Source organism: Podarcis cretensis, assembly GCF_951804945.1.
Source record: "Podarcis cretensis genome assembly, chromosome: 2".
Classification (NCBI taxonomy): domain Eukaryota; kingdom Metazoa; phylum Chordata; class Lepidosauria; order Squamata; family Lacertidae; genus Podarcis; species Podarcis cretensis.
Genome location: NC_137171.1, coordinates 86,442,512 through 86,459,701, shown reverse-complemented (window position 1 = coordinate 86,459,701; position 17,190 = coordinate 86,442,512). Strand labels below are relative to the sequence as shown.

The window sequence follows — 17,190 nt, the reverse complement described above, 5'->3', positions numbered from 1 at the left end:
GTGACCCCATGGACCAGAGCACGCCAGGCACTCCTGTCCTCCACTGCCTCCCGCAGTTTGGTCAGACTCATGTTTGTAGCTCGAAGCTACAAACATGAGTCTACAAAACATTACTATAGGAAGTTAAATATAATAGGCACATTTAAAACTGCATAATTAGCAAGAGAATAAAATATTATCATAAGCTTAGAACATGCGGCCTAGGACCCTTGTACCTACAGGACCACCTCTCCTGGTATGCCCCACGGAGGACCTTAAGGTCCACAAATAACAGCACTTTGGAGGTCCCAAGCCGCAAGGTGGTGAGATTGGTCTCAACTAGGGCGAGGGCCTTTTCAGTACTGGCTCCGACTTGGTGGAATGCTCTGTCACAAGAGACTAGGGCCCTGCAGGACTTGGCATCTTTCCGCAGGGCCTGCAAGACGGAGCTGTTCCGCCTCGCCTTTGGTTTGGACTCAGTCTGACCCTTATGTTTCCCTCCCCTTATGGTTTTGATTTATGGGCTACTATTAAAATGAGCTTGCATTTTAAATTGTATTTTAACCCGTATTTTAATAAACTGGTTCCCACCCCCCCCCCATTATGTTTTATTGTAATTTTATTGGTGTTAGCCGCCCTGAGCCCGGCTCTGGCCGGGGAGGGCGGGGTATAAATATTATTATTATTATTATTATTATTATTATTATTATTATTATACCTGCTGCTATTGCTGCCAGTCCTGCCCATGGTGGTTGGCAGGTGTGGAAGCTCAGGCTTGATGACTTGTACTAAGAGACAGCTAAGATGGTCTCTGGCCTTTTCAGTAGCCCTAGCTTTTGTAGCTGGAGTCAGTCCTCCCTGCCCTCCCAGGCCAGGTGGAAAAAGGCCTGCAAGGCAGGGAGCAGGTCTTCCAGGATTCACAGCCAAGATGGGTCTCCAAGATAGTAAAGTCAGTCAAGAACAAGATCTAAAATTACACAGTCAAAGCCCACCCGAACAAAAATGTATTCAAATACATAGTGAAAAGATTTCCTGATTGAGGTATTCTAGAATTGTAGCACCCACAGAAAATGCCCTTCTGCAAGTTACCCAATGGATATTTTGAAGTGTTACAGAGAATAGGAACTTCAAAGCTGATTTTAAAGCCCATGCAGACAACAAAGTAAGTGTTCCTAATAGTTATTTGGTCTTAGGCCATCTAGGATCGTCTTCAGTGTCCCACATGCTGTACTGCAGTAGTCTATCTGGGAAGTAATTAAAGTGTAAATAACAGGCCAAGTCTGTTGCTTTTAGAAACTGTGTAGCATGGGCAGGGTCTTCTGGCTTGTAGGTGCAGTGACTAAGGAGAGGTAGGGTAGATTCATGTGCCCTTGATTTGGTGACAAAGTTCTGCATCCATTGTACACCAAGTTACTGTGCTATGAGCACTCTAATGGGACATTTAATTGTTTTTAGCATAAGCCTTTGCAGCATTCTTGTTTTCTAGAAAGAGTTGTGATACGTCATAACAGGGACACATGGGTATGGTCCAGCAATCTCCTACTTGAATATTACCTGCCTAAGGACTATTCCCAGGATCTGGAATATAAATACTTGGAATAATAAGCAACTCACTTGTAAATAGCTTAGTTATCCATCTTTGTAGTGCCATATTCTGAAATGGTACAATATTAAACACTGTCATGGTTTTAAATGTATTTTATTGTTGTAACCCACCCTGGGATCATGAATCAAGGAAGAACAGACTAGAAATCAAACTTAAATATTTAGTGGGGCTCTGGGCCATTTCTAAACTGGATGATATAGGTTGCAGAAAATGAGGCAAGCAAAAAATATATCTCTAAACCAGATATGATTAATCTTGAATTGGATACTTGAGCAGCTTCCTCCCAGACTTAAATATATAGGTTGGTTGCTTGCTTGTTTTGTAATGTTAACTGTGTAGATATCAAACAATAATGTATTGTAGTAATGCTTGATAGATGCAGATAGATATTTCACACCCTGTAGTGTATGTTTTCTGCAAGTGTTTTAAGAATAGTTGAATTTAATATCCCATGAGCATAGTTTAATAAAAACCATGCTCTCATCACCTTAAAGAGATAATGAATAACTAATTTAGCTATATTTGTGTTAATGCTTGATTATATTTCAGCATCTCTAATTACATAGTTTTTCAGTTCTTTTATTTGAGATTAAGCTGATTGATGCTAATAAACTCTAATTCCCAGAAATGCATAGTTATGATTTCTTCACGGATGGAAAAAGTCAGGTGGTTAACACAAGTTGCTTTACTGCCTTGGTTGTGTACTAAGACTACCACCTGGTGTCATCCCTGCTACACACACACACACACACACACACACACACACACACATATAACCCAAGGTCCATTGCACCAGTGGAAGTTGTTTTCTCTATTGGACACTTTGAAAGGCTAAGGCTGTCGTTTGTTTCGCAGCACTCATATTAGACATCAGAATTTAAATAGTTGGCCAGGCAGATCATAAATTTACACTTCTTTAGGATTATTTTGTACTCTGCTTGTCACCATTTGTGAGAAACCCTTAAGTGATGAAAGGAACAGTTTAGCTTGCTTCTATATGCTGCTGTCTTCAAAACTGAAGGTGCTAGGGCATCCTTTATTGACAATCCCCTCTTAACATCTTCTACCACTGCTGCGCCGCCTTTAGTACTGGTAACACTTAAGCTTTGACCCTGGCATAGCTAGCCATGTTGCAAAAACTACAAAATATACTATACTCCATTCAGCTTCCCACTTTTCCCACTGGGGAAGAAGGAAGCATTTGGACTGGTCCTAGAGGCACAAGTCCCTTGCTTTCATGCATCTGGACCATTGTTGATGCTAAATGAATGTTAATTGTTGCTGCTGCCTTGTCCATTTTCTTGACACTTTATAAATGTGACTTGATCTTACTGACGCTGCTGTCACCAAAAGCTATTTACTTTTGACTGACCACGCTCACATTTGTATTACATCTGTTCCGAAATCTTAATTAGTGCAATATTGCTGTCATAGATTGAAAGATGCAGCCCATCATAGTGGTCCATTTCCCAGAAACTTGTGATAAAGTGCTTTACCAAAACTCATGACACAAATTGGTCTTTTAAAAACTCTCTGTGCCTTAGACAACACATCTGGAGGGGGGGCGGTCTTGAGAGGAGGAGGCTGCCTCACTTAGCTGTTCTGTTCTTCAGCTTGCACTTCATCTGCGTTATCTAAGCACTTCAAGCAGAAAATTGCTATCTTCTAAATGAGCTAGAAACTTCAAACAAAAGCATCTCCATATACAGCCCTCTGACAATGTTCTTTTTCCTCTTCCAGAAAAGAATATCTTGCTGCTTCTTAGTGTCTCCTGGATAGGAAATATAGGCTGACTCAGTCCTCCTTGAAAGCACATTGCATATGCTTTTGGCTTCTGAGTTTAAATTGGCACCAGGCTGCCAGTTTCCCTTTGGAACAGTTCTGTGAATGTACTTGAAACAGATTCTACAAGTTAAAACTACAATAAACAAATTGCATGCACCCACCAAGTAGGGGAGAAATCTGTTCCTAACAACACACACATACCCAAAGGCTAGGTAATCTGTTAGGTTGATGACTGAAATAGTGCTGAGCCTTAACTTTGTTCACGTTGAGCCTGTCACAATTGCAAAACATAAGGAGAGGATGTTAAGGAGAGGAACCAGATTTGCCACTGGGCACACAGGCGTTCATTTCAGTCTCTTTGCATCCATCTTAAGAACATGCTTTGTCAGGCCAATAGTCCATCTAGCACTACAGCATATTTTCCACAGTGGCCAGCCAGATGTTTCTAGGTAGTCCACCAGCAGGATGTGAAGTCAACAGCTGCCTTCTGCAATAATAATAATAATAATAATACTACAATAATTTTATTATTTCTACCCCACCCATCTGGCTAGGTTTCCCCAGCCACTCTGCGTGGCTCCCAAGAGAATATTAAAAACACAATAAAACATCAAACATTAAAATCTTCCCTAAACAGGGCTGCCTTCAGACGTCTTCTAAAAATCAGGTAGTTGTTTATTTCCTTGACATCTGATGGAAGGGCGTTCCACAGGGCGGATGCCACTACCGAGAAGGCGCTCTGCCTGGTTTCTGTAGCCTCACTTCTCACATTGAGAGAACCACCAGAAGGCCCTTGGTGCTAGACCTCAGTGTCCGGGCTGAATGATGGGGATGGAGACGCCCCTTCAGGTGTACAAGGCCAAGGGCTTTAAAGGTTAGCACCAAAACTTTGAATTGTGCTTGGAAACGCACTAGGAACAAATGAAGATCCTTTAGGACCAGTGATAGATGGTCTCGGCAGCCATTCCCAGTCACCAGTCTAGCTGCTGCATTCAGGATTAGTTGTCGTTTCTGGGTCACCTTCAAAGGTAACCCATGTAAAGCGCATTGCAGAAGTCAAAGCGGGAGATAACCAGAGCATGCACCACTCTAGTGAGACAATCTGTGGGCAGGTAGGGCCTCCGCCTGCGTACCAGATGGAACTGGTAGACATCTGCCCTGGACACAGAACTGACCTGCGCCTCCATGGACAGTTGTGGGTCCAAAATGACTCCTAGGCTGCTCACCTGGTCCTTCAGGGGTACAGTTACCCATTCAGGACCAGGGAATCCTCTACACCTGCCCACCCCCTGTCCCCACAAAACAGTACTTAGCCGCCATCCTCCAACCGCCTCCAAACACTCCCACAGGGCCTTCACTGCCCTCACTGGTTCTGACTTAAAAGAGGTAGAGCTGGGTATCATCCACATACTGATCAACACCCAGCCCAAACTCCTTGATGATCTCTCCCAGCGGCATCATATAGATGTTAAAAAGCATGGGGGAGAGGACGGAACCCCGAGGCACCCCACAAGTGAGAGCCCAGGGGTCTGAACACTCATCCCCCAACACCACTTTCTGGACACAGCCCAGGAGGAAGGAGCAGAGCCACTGTATAACAGTGCCCCCAGCTCCCAGCCCCTCTATCATCCTGCCTCTGAAATTTGGAGTTTCCAGTTACTCATCGTGTTTGTTTAATTGCCTTCTGAATCATCACTACATCCTGTGGCAGTGAATTCCATAAACAATTCCTTGTTTTCCTTTTTCTGTCCTGAATTCATTGGGTGACCTTGAGTTCTAGTGTTGCATGGCAGCAATAAGTCCTTGTGTGGGTATCTGTCCAATATCTTTTACAGTCAAAAATTCATGCAGCTTCTTTGAAATTTCCCTATGCTCCTCCTAGCGATCCTTTCACTCTTCTGTCATCTAGTTGCCCAACTGTCTCCCTAGATTTTCTGCTCCTATTTAAAAATATGTCTTAACACTTTTATAATCTGCAAATTCTCTTTTCTGTGCTTCATCAACTTCCACTTGTTTTGCCTGAGTTTATGCTGTCCTCATTTGAACTAGACACAACTTCTTAAAGGAAGCCTTAATCTATCAATCAATCAATCAATCAATCAATCAATCTGTGTGATGTGCTTTCTCCAGTGCTTCTTTTAATGGGGATTAACATCCTAAATAAACTTGAGCTCCTTGATTTTTCCTTCCAGTGAATACACCCATTTTTGCAAAATTAAGTTAATTAATGGTCTGATGTATTCCCCAAGAACTCAGTTTAGACTTAGTTTAGAAGTGGACATGGGGTCATACTTGACAGTATTTGCTAAATAAAAATGATCCCAGTACAGTATGTGTTTTACCATTAAACACATGTTGCTTGAGTGTCCACACTCCTCAGCTGCTTTCCAATTTTTAATGCTCATCCAGACACATCATAGAATCATCTGCACCAGGGTTTTTCCTCTCAGTTTCTAGTTGAAAATATTCATTTACATGTGTTTATAAGTTTCAAAACAATAGGTTGGTTGGGGTTATTGAGACTTTATTGAGGACTGAAGGAAGCTTTTTGTAGAGATTAAGTGTTCAGTACAATATGATCTAGTGGAGGCATAGGCAAACTCGGCCCTCCAGATGTTTTGGGACTACAACTCCCAACATCCCTAGCTAACAGGACCAGTGGTCAGGGATGATGGGAGTTGTAGTCCCAAAACATCTGGAGGGCTGAGTTTGCCTATGCCTGATCTAGTGACTCTGTGCCAGCAGATCTAATCTATCTCCCTTCCTCTTCTGCCTTCTACCATAACGTAACCCTGACATAGCTCCTCACAATTAACAAAAGGAGGGGCAGGGAATTGTCATTTCCTGAGATTCCTGTTGAGAAGTTGGTAGTCTCTCATGTGAAGGAAAGAGTGAGAAAGAAACAGTCTTTCCTCCTACCCACCACCTTCATATGTTGGAGCAAAGTTTCAAGTGGCAAAAGGTATAATTTCACTATCTGCTGACAGTAATGGTGTATCTGTTGAAAGGCATTATATTGCCTGTTTAGAATCACAATTCTGAGGCATATACAACTCGTTAATTTGGGGCAGGAGGGTTGGGAAGAAAGATATTGTACTGTGGCAGTCTTCTTTCACCCACCTCTCATTGTTGTGGTAAGATGACATCCCTGTGTAATCTGTAAAATGTCAAGAGCGGCAATTTATTATGGCAATGTGAGTCACCTGAGATTTGGAGACAAGTTCTAAATCCATTGAGTCACGCTTGTCGTACCACCTCTTGTTCTGATGCAGAGTTAACTTAGCCAGCTCAGGAATAACTTCCTTTTCTTGCTGAACTCCCAAGTATAAACCAATGAAGACTTTTGGTATATTGCTAACTAGTTTATCATGGCATGAGCTTTCAGTTCTTGGTTACAAAACCTCTTTCCACGATAAACCACTTAATACCAAAAGTGCTGAAATAGCAGTTTTGTTCATATTATTATAAACAAGTTCTCTGTATTAACAAAAGATATAAATAACATTCCCTAAAATAAAGACCACGTGAGCTGGGTGTAGGAGGAGGAGACAAATAACACTGTGTAATAATCACAAGCTGAAATCAATATGGCATCATAAATACATACTACTTGTTAATGATTTACTATTGATCACAGCAGCTTGTTTTACTGTACCAAGCTATTCAGGTGCTCTTTCTTCATACAGCAAGGCTTTGGAGACTCATAACATGTAGGTAGTACTTACAGTAAGGAATTATATATGTGTACATGCCAACAAGTGCCCAGACATGCACTAAATGACCACTTTTTCATCAACAGTTATTGATCTATTCCCTTACTTTAATTCTTGAAATGGCTATGTAATAAGAACAATGAAATGTTCATAGATGATGAACACAGATGATGGCTGTGTTAATATTAACAACAAGGAAAAAGCAGCCAGGAGCCTCATACTTGCATGCTCCCTTCGCTGTCTCTTAGCAGACAGATGGATTTAAGCAGAACTTAGTTTCACTTTCCACAAAACATGGCTTGCTTTTATGAGCTAGAGATTGTTCTTTAAAACAAGCTATGGTTAGTCTTTGAACAAGCCAGCTTCAAACCATGGTTTATGAAACTATAGTTGTGTTATACTATAGTTTCCAGTTCATACATAACAGCAAAATTATGGGTTTAAAGCAAATTCTGGTTAGTTTAAGCAAGCCAGTTTCATTAACTGTATGGTTTGAAGTTGGCTTGTTTTAAACCATTATTTCTCATTCGTTCATATCGCCAAGTCAGGTTCCCTAGAAAGGGAAACTAAATTCTGATGAACTCATTCTCCAAACCATGCAGGAAAAGTGAGCATGGTAGCTCAAGGCAAGGGGAGGGGAATGTCTGAGCGTCCCAATAGATCCTTCCTGCTCTTGGATTTTATGCTGAACCATGCTTTAGTGTTGTGTGCAAATTGGGCCATTATTTCCATATTTGTGAGACAGGCTTGTTTTAGGAGATTCAGTTAATTGCCAGGGCAGGTACAAGCTCTGTTCTGATCTCTCCCGACATTATTTTTGTGGTGTATTCCTCCCCCACCCCTTTGGACCATAACATCAAGTGCCAGCTTGTTTTCATGCAGTGCAGTGGAGTGGCTTGGTGCTCATACAGTAAAGCAGTCCTTTACTTCCTAAGAGTATTTGATCCCCTCAGCATTTATGAAGGCCCATCCAACCCTAAGCCACCCAGAGTTTGGGAATGAGCAGCTCCACTTGACTTTATTATTATTATTATTATTATTATTATTATTATTATTATTTGTTGTCCTTATGCTAGGAGGGTGTTCAAGTATTTTTTCCTCTTTTTGAAGAGAAGCTCACTATAGTAGTAATCCTACTTGGCATTTATATAGCCTTTTTGAGAATTTAGAGCACTCTGTTTTACATTCCTTCTGCAATCCTTGGAACAACCCCGAAAAGTGGGTCAGTGTGAGCCACCGCACTACAGAGCTGAAGGCAGCGGCTTTTTCAAGGCCCCCATAGTGAGGGCTGACGTAAAATTGTAGCCAGAGTTTTTACAACTTGCATGTTTAACCAGTGCACATCAATGTGGTTTTAGCATGTAGGAGAGAGATTGGGAGCGAACAGTGTCCTTCCCAAAGAATCATGCTAAATGATGATAAGCTGCCCGATTTCTCTCTGCTCCCTGTAGATGTTGGATCCCTAGGGTAGATAGAGGAGTTCTGTTTAAAGGCTTATTCCAGAAATGACTAAGTGGTTGCATGGCAATTACCAGGTCAGATGGGTTAGTGTTTTTCTCTGAAACCATTTTCACATGTCCATGAACACCCCTAAAGAGGGGTGGAACAGGGATGCGAGGAACCTGAGGGCTTCCAGGCATTGTTGGACTTCAGCTCCCATAATCCCTGACTATTTGACATGCTGGTTGGGCTGATGGGAGCTGGAGTCCAGCAACATCTGGAGGGCACCCATTGGCTCTCCCACTTCTGATCTGGAAGCAGTTTCATATTCATTAACCATATCAAGATGCGTAATTTAATACCATCATCTTCATGGGATGTGAATGCTGCTGAAGAGAACTGTTATAGTTTGTCTGCCTACCACATGTAATCTGTTTAATGTATGAATGGGTGATGGGTGATATCAATAGAATTTGCCATTTTTAAAATGCACATGTTCAGTTGAATCGCTAGATGTTGTAGGGCACTGATAAACCCCCCCCCCCATCTTATCTGTGGTATTGGTGGTGTGTGCATTGGTGCCTGATCACAGATACTAATTTGGCAGAGCATGTGCATACACTCTGGTCTTGTGGGGAAGATGGCAAATAAGAACTTCCCTTTGGCTCTCAAGATGCCTTTTTGGCCAACTAGTAGGCATTATTCCCCCCTCCCCTCCCCCCAGCCGTGTAGTCATAAATCTAAATCTCAAAATGCATGCAAATCTCTTACAAAGGAAGGCCTACTGCTCTGTGAAAGCAGTAACAGAAGCAGTCATGAGCATGAGTTTTGTGTGGGAAAATTCTACTTGTTTTTCTGTAGCCAGAGCTTTTCAAAGAAGGAGGAAAACATAATGCTTAGCAGTCTCTTCCATAATTTTTTTTAATGCTTTATTTATTTGCCTAACATTTGCATATAAAGGGTGTGGGCCATCCTTGAATTTTAAAAACATCCCCAGATAACTTTATCCATCACATTCCCAAGAGGATGTCCATATAGTCTTCAGGATTCTATACTTTGGAATTTTTTTTTTGCCTCTTCCAGTTTCTTCCAAGCCAGGGACCTGTGTGAAGGTGCTGACGATTGAGCCCCCAGGTAACTCGCGGCTACAGGAAGACCTGGCTCTGCTAGCAGACTGCGCCCTGCCAGCCGAACTCAGGGTAGGAAGTATATGTTTTTCCCTCCCTCTTCTTGCAGGGTCCTGCCAGTTAAGCCCTCAGCAGTCCTGCACTTCTGCAATTTGTTCTGGTTTGCTCTCTTTAGGCTGTGCAGCAGCCATTCCGCTAGTGTTGAACTTTGACAGCTCCTGCTTCCATGGTATCAGGGCACCAATCTTGCTGGATTCCCTTACATCTATTCCTTTCTGCTCCCTCTCAGGCATCCACGTTGCTGTGTGAAAGAGGAGATAGTTGCGCGGAATATCTGAATGGGAGCTTCCATGCTCCTCTGTACTTTTGGTACATGACTGAAAGTGTGTGAGAGAGGTTCCCTCAATTTAAAAAATAAAAAATAAAAGACCGGGATGGTCTGCCTTGCTATGTTTGGGCTATTCCACTCTCTTACAGCCTGTTATTCTCCTATATTTGGTAGTGTGAAAGGGAAGTGGCAAATGCCATGCCTTGTTTGGTCCTGAAGCAGCCATTTGTCTTCTTCACTCTTCTTTGGGAGTCCAACATACTGTCATCTCTCTCCATGAAGGAATACTCTAGATTAGGCCTGTTCCATTGTTGGTCCTCTGTAAGAGTGTGGCTAAACTATCTTGACGGTCTCAACTTTCAGGAGCGCCTATGACCGGAACATGAAATGTGGTGACATATAAGCTGGGCATTAATTAATAGCACTTCCCAGATCATTTTATTGTAGAAGTCCTCAACTTTTGGTCAAAAGGTCTTATTTTCATGGGAAAGTTTTTCTGGCCTCTAACGATATGAAAACAATAAGGTGGGGGAGATAAGGGTGTGCGGCATGTATCTTGATCTTCTGGTTCTACTTGCTTTGGTATTAGGAATGTGATTCTTGGATATTTTGGATTTTGAGTGCCAGATTGTCCTGCTTTATTGTTCCCTTGTGCAACATGGTTGCTTTTTTATGGCTTGGCACTTTGCCCATTGCAACATGGTGCAGATCATGGATGCAGGAAGTGCTCTTGTGCTTAGGCTTTCTGTTGCACATTCTTGAATTCCATAATGACCCACAGGGAAAATTTTGGACACCCAAATGTAGACTGAGTTCAGTCCAGTGCCCATGGGGAAGATGCCTGATTTCTGTTTTAGATTTGTGGCAGATAATTGAAGCATGTCCATTTACCACTGCGGTGAAGCCCATGAGCAGATACCCTGTGACTGCATGTGGACTGCACTGAGCAGTGTCTTAATTCTCAGGTTTTCTGCGCGCATATGTGTGAATTATATGTAGAACCCTTTTTCAAATTTTTATTTGTTTTAAATGGGTTCAGCCCTTTTATTGAATTTGTAACTAAAGTAAGCTAATAAAATATAGCCCTAATTTTAAGCAGTTTCTGTGCATATAAATCTGAACAGTTTATTAAAACCTCCTGCTTTCCTGTGCTTAAGACAATTCCATGCTGTAAATTCACACTGAGAAAAGGGAGCTCTCTTCTACTGGGTTGTCTCTTTGGCACATGCCAAGTTACCACTGTGCTGCTGCCACTGGCCATAAATGGAGGGAATCTTCTCTACCCTCTCCAAAAATTTGCTGGTAGGGAGTGGAAAATGCCAAGCATAGGAAAAAATTGTCCCTATTTTTTTTCTGTTCCCACCTCAGAAGTATATAGTGAAGCAAACCTGCCCATTTCACTGCTTGTTCTAAAACATATTTTCATTCCTGTTGCCTTGGACAGTTTTGTTTTATCTTCCTGGTTTCAGGACAACTATACATGTAAAGGTAAAGGTAAAGGGACCCCTGACCATTAGGTCCAGTCGTGACCAACTCTGGGGTTGCGGTGCTCATCTCGCTTTATTGGCCAAGGGAGCCGGCGTACAGCTTCCGGGTCATGTGGCCAGCATGACTAAGCCGCTTATGGCAAACCAGAGCAGCGCACAGAAACGCCGTTTATGTTCCCTCCGGAGCGGTACCTATTTATCTACTTGCACTTTGAGGTGCTTTTGAACTGCTAGGTTGGCAGGAGCAGGGACCGAGCAATGGGAGCTCACCCCGTCGCGGGGATTCAAACCACCGACCTTCTGATCGGCAAGTCCTAGGCTCTGTGGTTTAACCCACAGTGCCACCCATGTTGCAAATTGGGACTGCACTGCAGAATCATTGGTTCCCTTCACCTACCCTTTCCCTTTCGGAACCTAAATCCCCCTCTTCTCTTCTCTTCTCTTCCCTGCCACCTGCCCAAAAGCTGAAGTGTGGTTTGAAACTGGCTTTAGACCCTGGATCATGCAGAACCCTGGTGAGCCTTAACTATGGTTAATGTCACTTAACAAAATGTTGGTTAATGACGTGACGGTTAATTATGGTTAAGAGCTACTGGTGGAATTTGGGCTCCATAATAGAGGGGTAAGAAAAGGAACATAGGTTCCTGCACCCTCACGCTCAATGTGGTCAAAAAATTGGTAACACATCATTACTCTTATTATTTATTAAATTTATATATCACCCTTCACCCGAAGGTTACACAGGGTGGTCGACAACATAAAAATACAAAATGAGAACACAAACTACAGAATAAAAACGAACCCAGAATAAACCAATAACGCCCCTCTCCCACAAACAGACATTTTCTCCTGGCACCTAGAGATGCATAATGAAGGTGCCAGGCGAGCCTCCCTAAGGAGGACACCCCACAAGCGGAGAGCCACCACAGAAAAGTCTTGTTCTCATGTTGCCACCCTCTGGACCAGTCTCAGAAGGGCCCATGAAGAAGAACCTCAGATGATGATTTCAGGGTCTCCGACAGTTCATATAGAGAGGCAGTCCTTGTGCATGTGCACCTTCCCTCAAATAGTCAACCTCCTGTAATGTTTTTTTCCTTAAAAAAACCAGCAACATCGGGTACAATATTCCCTGTTACAGGATTATAGTTGTTTTTAGCACTTTATATAAAAAAAGAAGTTTGTTTTTCCACTCTTTGCCAAACTATCGAACATCAAAATTTGGCATATTTACCCGCCCAGCTTTCTTTCAGGAGCTTTTGGTACATACCCAGATTATCATGTTTCCTCAAGATTAGTCATTAAATATGTTGTGTTTTGGTTTGTGTGTTAATCTTCACTGTATAAAACAACAGGAACAAGAAGACAAAGCTGCTGTTTGTCCCACAAATTTTGTTCAGTGAATAACTGACAGCAGCTGTGTATATCAGTAATATTTGGGAACGATAGATAATCTCCTAAAACTAAATGTAAATATCCCTGTCCTACAGTTCACTTACTATTCTTTAAAAACAAATCTTTGTAATCTCAGTTCTCTGCATTTTACTATGTTAGCCTGATTTGTTTTTCAGACTCCACTGATAGCAAAACATCATGGTGGTCAAATTATACACTGAAATCCCAAAGCCATCTTTTCTCTCCCCAATCCCCAATCTATAGTTATTACAGCTCTACCTATTAGGAAAATAGGTATACATGTGTTTAATTTACTACTTAAGGAATTGTCATGTGTTAATTTTTATGCCCTTTACTTTATCTCTTAATGTAATAAATCCTGGAATCAGGATGCAGGTTGGCATAACTAAAGTTCTGCAGATTTAAGAGAGATTTGGATATTGTAAACTTCTGTATATTCATCTGCATCCTCAGTCTTACAAAGCTTGGCTAATGCCTTGTGAGAATACTTTAGGATTTATTGCTTAAGTATAGAGGAATGTTTCTGTCTGGTGATAGGTATTTATTTTAAAAGGGTATTTATTTTAATACAGGGTATTTATTTTAATACAGAAGGTGTCATAACAAATAATTTTTTCCTGTTTGTATATGTATAGGTAGGTTTTGGAGAGTTGCCTTTTGACAGCACTGACAACTTTAGCAGCTGTCCTGACGTTTGTTTCCGGGTAGCAGAATACAATTTCTTGTGTCACAAGGTATGTATTCATATTGACTTAATTTACTAGGGCAACTTTTTCGCTTGCATCTTCCAATTTGGCACATACCAAGGTATATTTCTAAAGCCAGACACATTTGTAAAACTAGGTTGCGGGAGCAGGGGGAGCAGGGATTCTAAGGAAGTCCTCACTGCAATTCATGAGCATGCTGATTGTCTAGTACACAACAGAGTCCCATGCCTGCCTACTCAGAAGTAAGTCACAATGAGTTTTGTGGGACTTAGTCCCTGGTACGAACTGTCCCACTGTTTCTTGGAAGTGATTGGTATTAAATGTTTCTGCCTGACAGCTTTTCTTAGCCACATGGCTGCAGTGCGATGTGACACTGAAGACGACAGTTATAGAGCCTCCAGCTGAAAATGAGAAGCTCACCGCATGCTTTTTCATATTCCCAGCTCTACTAAATGAGCTAGTGTGAACTACCAGTACCTGCTATGCTGAGGCCAGCAGTCTGAGCACCTGTGTAGCCGCATAAGTTGAGAATTGTCTGTATGTTTCTACGTTCTTTAAATGTGTGGGTTTCCTAAGCTGTATTATATCACTGATAGGTGAGCTGCCTTGGACTCCCTTGGGAGGTAGGGCAGGATGTAAATGCAATAAATAAACCTTAGAAAGCCAGGAGGGTCAATAGAAATCATTCATATCTGGTTGCTCTCCTGGTGTGCTGGGCAGTGCTGAGCCAGGGAGATTCCTGCTTTCTTCTCTTCTTGCAGGCATTTTTCTGTGGCCGCAGTGACTATTTCAAAGCACTCCTAGAGGATCACTTCTCTGAAAGCGAGGAGCTGCAGACCCAACCTAGCATCCCTGTAGTGACCCTCCATAACATTTCAGAGGAAATCTTCATCAGGGTCCTCTATTACATCTACAGTGATGACACAGAGGTGAGTTTTCAATTTTCACCCTTTCTGAGCACAGCCCATTTCTAGAACGTTTGTTCTAGCAAGGACTGCTGTGGTCCTGGGAGGAAAGTGCCAGAATTGCCACTGTGTGGTGGGAACAGAGTATTAAGCTTATTTAATGAGGCCTGTTAACTTGCAGATGTCCCAACCATGGGATAAAAGAACCCTATCTTTTCCTGTGAAATCATAGAGTTGGAAAGGGACCCTGAGGATCATCTAGTCCAACCCCCTGCAATGCTGGAAAATGCAGCTGTCCCATATGGAGACCGAACCTGCAACTATGGTGTTATCAGCACCATGCTCTAGCCAACAGCTATTCAGCTTACCCTGGATCTTTCGCTTATCTTTCACTGCATAAAAAGCCATTGAACCCTTGCTGGTTCGATAAACATTTCCCCAATTTTCTTGCCTTTTTTTAGTGGGTCTTACGTCCCTCCCCCCAAAATGCTTGAATTTTATTTGAGGTTAGACGTGAACTTTATTTACAAGACTGCAGTGCAGCCATCCGTAAATGACAAGAAACAACCACCATGGATAAAAATATATCCTCTAAGTCAACATGTCTCTCATACTGACTGCTTTCTTGCCCCCATGTGGTCCATTTTTTCTGATGCCAACTGGGAGTACTCACTCATCTGAGGAATTCTGTGACAGCAGTAGAATACATAGGGTGGTCAATCTGCCACTAGGGGGCAGTGCCAATACACAGTGAACTAGCTAGAGATGCACTGTTTTCTCCTGTTTGTACTGCTGCTTGTCTCATTCAGAACAAAAGGCGTGGTTGCACTTTTCCCAGAAGACCTAATCTAGATTGAATACTGGAGTGTGTGAATCCTGCACTTGTTGCACAGGACTTGGCATAGGATGCTTAAGGAATTGTTGATTGTGTGTTGTGTTTTGAGTAACCAGAGAGTCTGCAAATGTAGGAGATGCAAAACTTCAGGGTGGTGTCCATGCTGTCAAAATGGTTGCAGGCATTTGCCTGTCGACCAAAAGTTGACACAGAGCTTTTGGTCACTGTGGAGCAAAAGTGTTGCCGCTGTCAACATCAGCAGCCTGTTGTGGTGCTGTCTAAGCAAGTGAGTGGCGAATCTGTGGGAAAAGGAACATGGCGGCAGCAACACTCAGCAAGAACGGTTTGGGGGATGAAGCCATCACTGAAAGAAAGGCTTGTCAAATGTCTCGTTAATATCCTGAGATGTGCATATGCATTTTGGCTGCAGTCTCCCGTCAGCTACAGGACTGACAGGTGAAGTGGGAGGTGGTAATCTCATTCCCAAGGAAATTGAATCCCTGTCATGCAGTGAGCAAGCTCCAGCTCACTGCTCTGAGCTCAGAAACGCAGCAAACTGGAAAGCAAGAGCACTTACAGAACTGAAAAATAGCTGTAGCTTTCCCTCTCCTCCAGTGGAATTATACATTGGCTGGCTCTCTCGGAGCTGCCATTTGCCTTGTTTTGTGTGCTGCTCCTTTAGAGAGCAGGGCTGGGGGACCAGATGTTGCTGGACCCCATTGGTTGTGCTGGCTGGGATTTTTGGGAGGGTGACTGAAGGCTATAGGTTCCCCACTCCTGCCTTAGAATACTTACATGTTGTGCTGGGGGGGGGGGTGTGGAGAGACTGAGAGCCATCTTCAGCTAGTTGTTGTCAGACTCTTACCCCTAAATCTCATTGCATCTGGAAGGCATTTCACACTGTAGGGAAGTGAGATGCTAAAGGGTAGAATGTAGTGAGAGCACACTTTGCTCTGCAGAATACTCTCTGAGACCATGAATCTCTTTCCCCCCCTTGATCTGTCGTCCTGCAGGGCAAGAAGCAAAGCTGCCAACCAAGCCATCTGTCCTTGTTTTCTTTCAAGCTAAGGAACTCTTGAAACAATTATCTTCTTCTTCTTCTTCACACACACACACACACACACACACGATAAAAATCATGATCCATATTACAAGCATTCCTGTTCTTGAGTAATTCCAAAATTTGGGTATGGATTACTACTGAACTTCTTTGCATTTCAGATGTTATTTTTATTAATTACTTCCCCTTCACCATAACATCCCAGGGCAGGTCACAACAATTTAAAATAAAATACTAAAAACAGTTTAAAGCAAACAGGATGGGTCTTACAAATACATATATCAAGTGTCAAAGGTCAGAGATGCATCTTCATCAGCATATGATGAAAATCAGAAACACTACTGTCAGGAGGGTATTCCACAACTTAGGGGCTGACACAGAGAATGCCCTCTCCAGTTCCCCACCCCTGCTGAACTTCTGAAGGCTGTGGAGCAACCAAGAGGACCCAATAGAGTTTGTAGGAAAGGAGGTGACATTTCCAATATTTGGGGCCTAAGATGTTTGGGGCTTTAAACACTGAAATGAGCTCTTTGACTTGGGCCTGGAAAAGAAGTGGCATCTAATGGAGCTGTTTTAAGACAGGGGTCTACAAGTTCCAAATGCGACCCCAGCCAGTAATGTGGCTGATGCACTTGGGCTACCTGAAGTTTCCAAGTGGTCTTCAAGGGCAGCTGCTTGTAGAGTGCAATAATCCAGTCTGGGAGTTACCAGAGCATGGAGTACAGTGGCCAACATCTCTGTTGCAAAGTTGGCTGTAACTGGCAAACCAGTCAGGAATAGCTGGCAAGCCAACACCCCTAGCCAC

General features: G+C 42.7%; 1 protein-coding gene across 1 annotated transcript in view; it reads left to right on the top strand.

The window, feature by feature from the left end:
- Nucleotides 1–17,190, top strand: part of ABTB1 (ankyrin repeat and BTB domain containing 1) — a 39,228-nt gene that overhangs the window by 12,354 nt on the left and 9,684 nt on the right. Inside the window, exons 8-10 of the mRNA XM_079964568.1 lie at nucleotides 9,607–9,722; nucleotides 13,514–13,612; nucleotides 14,347–14,514. Of these exons, the coding sequence (XP_079820694.1) occupies nucleotides 9,607–9,722; nucleotides 13,514–13,612; nucleotides 14,347–14,514 (383 nt within the window). The remainder of the gene's footprint in view (nucleotides 1–9,606; nucleotides 9,723–13,513; nucleotides 13,613–14,346; nucleotides 14,515–17,190) is intronic.